General features: G+C 53.2%; 1 protein-coding gene across 1 annotated transcript in view; it reads right to left on the reverse strand.

Annotated features, from left to right (window-relative positions):
• Positions 1-55: 55 nt before the first annotated feature.
• The window catches only part of rcor3 (REST corepressor 3), an 8,880-nt gene continuing 1,760 nt past the window's right edge, over positions 56-7,175 (reverse strand). The window contains exons 5-12 of the mRNA XM_083697841.1: positions 6,064-6,225; positions 5,322-5,446; positions 5,083-5,161; positions 4,048-4,278; positions 3,463-3,540; positions 2,870-2,927; positions 2,493-2,737; positions 56-2,346 (exon numbers count right to left, since the gene is read on the reverse strand). Of these exons, the coding sequence (XP_083553967.1) occupies positions 1,945-2,346; positions 2,493-2,737; positions 2,870-2,927; positions 3,463-3,540; positions 4,048-4,278; positions 5,083-5,161; positions 5,322-5,446; positions 6,064-6,225 (1,380 nt within the window). The 3' untranslated portion in view covers positions 56-1,944. The remainder of the gene's footprint in view (positions 2,347-2,492; positions 2,738-2,869; positions 2,928-3,462; positions 3,541-4,047; positions 4,279-5,082; positions 5,162-5,321; positions 5,447-6,063; positions 6,226-7,175) is intronic.

The raw sequence follows: 7,175 nt of genomic DNA on the forward strand, positions 1-7,175 counted from the left end.
CCTTGTGTGTTATCACAGTTGATTAGAATGAGAAAAAACACGTTGGGGAATGTCATTCTGTTAAGCATCACATTTAATGACAAACTAATGTATTTGTAGATCGTTTAAGTGCTTTAGTCATCACTGCAGTTTGGCCCATTGTCCTTTCAATCGCAGCAAGCAGGTGGTGAGCGGGACAGTTACTCTGACAATTTTGGGGGGAAATGAAACGAGAATGACCCGACAGATGAAAAACAACGGTGTAAAACCACTAAACATGTTTAGAAGACCATCCAGAACAGGGAACATGAACAGGCCGACCACACACCTGTCCACAGGACACACAGACAGCGTAGACACAAACTAGAGGGAGTCCACCGTCATGCAGCAGCCTGAATGTACAGGTAAGTAAACACAGACTGTCCGTCCACACGTCCACACGTCCACCTTCACGGTTATCACAGACTGTACCGTCCACACGTCCACCTTCACGGTTATCACAGATCCGTGTGCCATGGATTTTCCGCAGGAAACGGTTACCGTGATGGGAGTTGTCGGTCGTGGTTCAATCTCATTTAAAGTTTGTATTTACATGAAGTCTTCAGCCTGTTACTGGTTAGGCCCGTTACTGGTTAGGCCCGTTACTGGTTAGGCCCGTTACTGGTTAGGCCCGTTACTGGTTAGGCTCGTTACTGGTTAGGCCCGTTACTGGTTAGGCCCGTTACTGGTTAGGCTCGTTACTGGTTAGGCCCGTTACTGGTTAGGCCCGTTACTGGTTAGGCCCGTTACGGTTGGAATCGTGTCGTAGCCTAGAAGGCTTCATGTAGAGAAGGATCTCTGCTCCATCCTTCCACACAGATGAGCTACAGGCAACTCAAACTGTTTGGAAAGGGAAAACCTTCCATCACAAAACAAACAGTCAAAACGTAGCCGGAAAACCCTGTGAGAAGCTTAATGACTCAGCAACCATGTACACCATAATAAACTATTTTAATTTACAATGATCTCGTCTGTTTTATAGAAGCGAATCAATTAAAAGGGAAACTGTACTCTTCACACAATGTCTCTCGTTAAAAATCATTAAAACGAATCCAACTTCCTGGAAATAAGTGGCTCACAACAATCAATACACGGACAGTGACAGATCTTCCTCGCTTCACACCACATCGATATTAAACACCTTCATCATCAACCATGGTTTCTTTTTGTCAATCCATATTTCTTCCATATGAATGTAATTACGTTTAAATTACAATTTAATTTTTTCCCCCCCTAAAGCGTAAGAGCACTTCCACAATGAGTATTCCACAGGACGTCCAGGCGGAAGTCCATATAGCACCAAGTAGAAAAATAAAGAACGCAGACGTAAAGATCTGCATTACAGCAAAACCAAACAAATCAAAACCAAGCTGCGACTCAGAATCACCCACCATCATAGTACATCATAGTACACCATAGTACATCATAGTACACCATAGTACATCATAGTATATGCCATTTATGCAAATGTTGCCAAACCATTGAATATGGCTACATTAGATTAACACTTTCCGACAGGCTCCACCACAAGGGTGAGTCTACCTCAAAGACCTGCCGATTTAAAAAGCCATTTTTAAATAAATAGAAAAACTGTTGAGACAGAGTATATAGGGGTATACAGGTTTACATCTTCAGGATCCTCCATATACACAACTTCCTCATAGCAACCAACGGCCGGACCACGACAACCAAACAGACAAAGTCTGATAGAGAGAAAACCACGAACATCTGAGAGAGAGAGAGAGTCTACTGTACATCAGGTCTGAGAGAGAGAGAGTCTACTGTACATCAGGTCTGAGAGAGAGAGAGACAGAGAGAGAGAAAGAGAGACAGAGAGAGACAGAGAGAGAGAGAGAGAGACAGAGAGAGAGAGAGAGAGAGAGAGTGTCTACTGTCCATCAGCTTGCTGACTCTTGCTCCAGGGCCTCAGTGCAGCGAGGAGGAGGAGGAGGAGGAGGAGGGAGCTTCAGGCTGGATCCCAACCAGGGTGGGGGGCTGCTGGCCGGGGCCCGTGGTGGTGGGGGGAGAGGTGGTGTTGGTGTTGGGTGGCTGGGGGGCGGATGGGCGGGGGTTGAGGCGCGGGGGCAGGGGGTTGGAGGGCCGGATGAGGGGCGGGGGCTGGTTGAGGGCTGGGCGGGGCTGGAGGAAGCGGACTTGCTGCTGTAGGGGGGGGGGCTGGCGGTGAAGGGCTGGCGTGGCGGGGAGGGGGGGCCGCAGGAGGGGGGGGGGCTGGTGGAGGGAGGCGGGGGATGATGATGTCACGGCGCTCTGGGCCTTCGCTGAGGAGGCCGTCGTCGGGGAGGGGCCTGACGACGAGGTCACCTGACCCTGAAAGAGAAGAGGAAGGAGCTTGGGTTATGAGAGGAAACAGGAAGTAGTACACACACACACACACACACACACACACACACACACACACACACACACACACACACACACACACACAGACACAGACAGAGAGAACGCTGCACCACCTCCTCCTCCTCCTCGTCAGTGCTCTTCCCTGAAGGCGTGTCGGAGCTGTTCTTCCCCTCCTCGCCACAGGGGGCAGCGTCTCCATTGGGGGCTCCGGTGCCCTGCTCCGCCTCCCACTCCTGCAGCACCTCCTCCAGGTTGAACCGCCGGCGGTAGTTGACGAAGAAGTTCTTCACCTGGCCCAGCGTCTTGTTGCCGATGACGTCAGCCATGGCCTGGAAGTCTTTACCGTACTTCCGGACGCCTGGTGGAGCAACAGAGATAATCTGGATTATTCTAATTTAAAAAGGTCACGTAGTCAGAGAGTTAGTAGATGCTGTAGGGGAGTGAGCAGAGTTGAGGTCAGAGGTCAGAGCTGAGGTCAGAGGTCAGTTACCTTGGACAGCCAGCAGCTGCTCGTCTGTGGTCCAGCGGGCGTTCACCTTCTGGTTGCACTGGAACACAAACAACCACAACCACCAGTTAGTGACCGCTTCCATGCTTCCATCCTCCCCTCCCCCCTCCTCCCTCCTCCCTTTCAGGAATACGATTCAGAAGTAATTGCATCAGCTTGGGATGTGGGTATTGGGATGGATGGTTCAGATACCCAGTCCTTTTCTCAGACTAAACCCTTAGGCCCAACCCTGACCTACCTCAGCCCAACTCTGACCTACCTCAGCCCAACCCTGACCTACCTCAGCCCAACTCTGACCTACCTCAGCCCAACCCTGACCTACCTCAACCCTACCCTGACCTACCTCAGCCCTACCCTGACCTACCTCAGCCCTACCCTGACCTACCTCAGCCCAACTCTGACCTACCTCAACCCTACCCTGACCTACCTCAAGCCCTACCCTGACCTACCTCAGCCCTACCCTGACCTACCTCAGCCCTACCCTGACCTACCTCAGCCCAACTCTGACCTACCTCAGCCCTACCCTGACCTACCTCAGCCCTACCCTGACCTACCTCAGCCCTACCCTGACCTACCTCAGGCAGCCGGAAGCCATCGATGCCTGCCTCCATCCTGTGCTTCAGGCCGCTGTTCAGCTGCTTGGCGTTTTGGACCTGAGAAACCAAACGACACATAAGATAAAACATTGGATGGAACCAATCACATACCAGCACATTTATGACATCATATACAATAATGACATGTTTCAGTATCTATGGTCACTGCAGGATCCAGCATTTAGAACAGCAACATTTCTAAGTACTAAGGGAGGTCTATTTAACCCCCAACCCCCCCCTGTCTCTTCACCCCCCCCCCCACCTGTCTCTTCACCCTCACCCCCACCTGTCTCTTCACCCCCCCCCCCCCACCCCGTCTCTTCACCCTCACCTTCAACCCTCTCCTGTCTCTTCACCCCCCCCCCACCCCCGTCTCTTCACCCTCACCCCCAACTGTTTCTTCACCCCCCCCCCCCCCCTTCACCCTCACCCCCAACCCCCCCCTGTCTCTTCACCCCTCACCTTCAACCCTCTCCTGTCTCTTCAGCCCCCCCCCCCCCCCCCCCCCTGTCTCTTCAGCCCCCCCCCCCCCCCCTGTCTCTTCAGCCCCCCCCCCCCCCTCACCTGTCTCTTCAGGGAGACCAGCTCCATGTCCAGCTGTCTCAGGACAGTGCTGGCTGCAGCAGAGGAGCAGGACACGGCCACCACGTCCTCCGGGGTGAGGAACATGCCCTTGGGGGGCCGGCACTTGGAGCGCTGGGAGGAGTGGTGGCGGTGCTGCAGGGTCTGGTGCTCCCTGCGACCCGGCCCCCCCGGCTTAGTGGAGGAGGAGGGGGGCTGGGGCTCCGCGTGGCTCTGGGAGGGGAGGGGGGGTAATAACACTGTAATTACTGTAGTATCACCCACTGCTGCTCTCCAGCTCTGGGGGAGAGAGGGAAGACCATATCTTATAACTGTGTAATAACTACAGTAGACTGAGGGATAGACTCTTACTCATGTGTAATAAGGCTAGTTGAGGTTAGCGTAGCGTGTTGAGGACTAGGTGAGGACTAGGTGAGGACCAGGTGAGGACTAGGTGAGGACCAGTTGAGGACTAGGTGAGGACCAGGTGAGGACTAGGTGAGGACTAGGTGAGGACTAGGTGAGGACCAGGTGAGGACTAGGTGAGGACCAGTTGAGGACTAGGTGAGGACCAGTTGAGGACTAGGTGAGGACCAGGTGAGGACTAGGTGAGGACCAGTTGAGGACTAGGTGAGGACCAGGTGAGGACTAGGTGAGGACTAGGTGAGGACTAGGTGAGGACCAGTTGAGGACTAGGTGAGGACCAGGTGAGGACTAGGTGAGGACTAGGTGAGGACCAGTTGAGGACTAGGTGAGGACCAGTTGAGGACTAGGTGAGGACCAGGTGAGGACTAGGTGAGGACTAGGTGAGGACCAGTTGAGGACTAGGTGAGGACTAGGTGAGGACCAGTTGAGGACCAGGTGAGGACTAGGTGAGGACTAGGTGAGGACTAGTTGAGGACTAGGTGAGGACTAGGTGAGGACCAGGTGAGGACCAGTTGAGGACTAGGTGAGGACTAGGGGAGGACTAGGGGAGGACTAGGTGAGGACCAGGTGAGGACTAGGGGAGGCTAGCGTAGCGGGTTGGGGAGGCGGTACCTCTTTCTTGGTGTCCTTGGTGGGGTCATAGTCACTGTCGTTGGCCTCCACAGGGTTGACCTCCTCCATCTCCTCATCACTGGCGGCAGAGAAGGAACACACCGCTAGTCTGGAAGGACCCCACGCCATACTACAGAGTGTGTACTTATATACTACAGAGTGTGTACTTATATACTACAGAGTGTGCTGTAACTCCACCTCTGTACTGGTTGTGTACTAGGTAGTTAGTGTAAGGCTACCTCTCGTCCTGGTTGTTGCGGTTGGCCAGCTTACGGGCCTGCCGGTCCATGAGGCTGGTTCTGGAGCGGGTCTTCTTCCAGGAATAGTAATACTTCACCAGGCTGGAGATGGACTTGTCTGGGAGCTACACACCCAGGGCATGGCAGGGCAGGGGGCAGGGGTATCAGGGCAGGGCAGGGGTATCAGGGCAGGGGCAACAGGACAGGGCAGGGGAGGAGAGGAGAGGAGAGAGGGGGTAGGGGTAACAGGACAGGACAGGGCAGGGTAGGAGAGGAGAGGAGAGAGGGGGTAGGGGTAACAGGACAGGGCAGGGTAGGGGGCACAGGGGGAGGAGCAGGGGCAACAGGACAGGGCAGGGGAGGAGAGGAGAGGAGAGAGGGGGTAGGGGTAACAGGACAAGGCAGGGTAGGGGGCACAGGGGGAGGAGCAGGGGCAACAGGTTCATTATATACATTACACCACAGCTTAGTTAGATATTCTGTAGCATGACGTGAACTTGTGTGTGTGTGTGTGTATGTATGTATGTGTGTGTGTGACGTGAACCTGTGTGTGTGTGATGTGAACCTGTGTGTGTGATGTGAACCTGTGTGTGTGTGATGTGAACCTGTGCGTGTGTGTGATGTGAACCTGTGTGTGTGTGTGTGTGTGATGTGAACCTGTGCGTGTGTGTGATGTGAACCTGTGTGCGTGTGTGTATGCATGTATGTGCGTGACGTGAACCTGTGTGTGTGTGTATCTCACCATCTGCTGGATGCGGTGGAAGCTCTTGCCATGGAAGCTGAAGGCCTGTTCAAACAGCACCTTGTCCTCCACCGTCCACTCGTCTGGGAAGGGCGTGAAGTTGGGCAGGTCCGCCAGGGACTTCTCCATGTTGTGTTTGTGCCAGAACAGCATGCCCAAAGCCTGGGGTTAAAGACACACTCCGTAAGGTTCTGTACCTTCTCTGGCCTCTAGGGGGGGACTTGTGAGTAAAGACGGGTCCCAGGAATTGTACCTTATTAAGCAGAAAACAGTCCACTTCCCCATGGCCATTAGCAACATGTTTTAATATGAATTTAATGTTTTCATATTAGATAGTATTTAGTTATTTATACTATATTAAATAGGTGGGTTTATTGGGGGAGGTTTCCTGGACACAGATTAAGCCTAGACTAAATCACCAAAGTTTAAGTCTATGTCCAGGTTTCATGTTTTGCGTTTGGTTATGAAAAAGTGGGTTGGAACTGCAGTGCTTTAAAGAGGCAATCTGAGATTCCAGCAACAACAAAGCCGTCTCCCTGCCACTGTTTTGCTAAACAGCTGAGGGGCGGGGCTGGAGAAATGTAACCACTCCCACTTTCATAGACGGACCTATGGATGCAGGGACTGACCATCCATGAGATCAACGTCATGTTCTGAAGACCTACAGTGGGTTTTTACAACATCCTTCAAGAATCAATGGCTTTACATACTTAATTACAAAGGTCCAAAAACCCAAGAGTGGGTTTAGCAGCACACTAAATGCAGCTTAATAAAGCTGTGTTACACAATCCTGCTGGAGGTAGACATCAGAGGACAGGGGAGGCTGGGGGAGGTAGACATCAGAGGACAGGGGAGGCTGGGGGAGGTAGACATCAGAGGACAGGGGAGGTAGACATCAGAGGACAGGGGAGGCTGGGGGAGGTAGACATCAGAGGACAGGGGAGGCTGGGGGAGGTAGACATCAGAGGACAGGGGAGGCTGGGGGAGGTAGACATCAGAGGACAGGGGAGGCTGGTGGAGGTAGACATCAGAGGACAGGGGAGGCTGGTGGAGGTAGACATCAGAGGACAGGGGAGGCTGGTGGAGGTAGACATCGGAGGACGGGCTTGTTG

The sequence above is a fragment of the Argentina silus genome, assembly GCF_951799395.1.
Source record: "Argentina silus genome assembly, contig: scaffold_105, whole genome shotgun sequence".
NCBI classification, from domain to species: domain Eukaryota; kingdom Metazoa; phylum Chordata; class Actinopteri; order Argentiniformes; family Argentinidae; genus Argentina; species Argentina silus.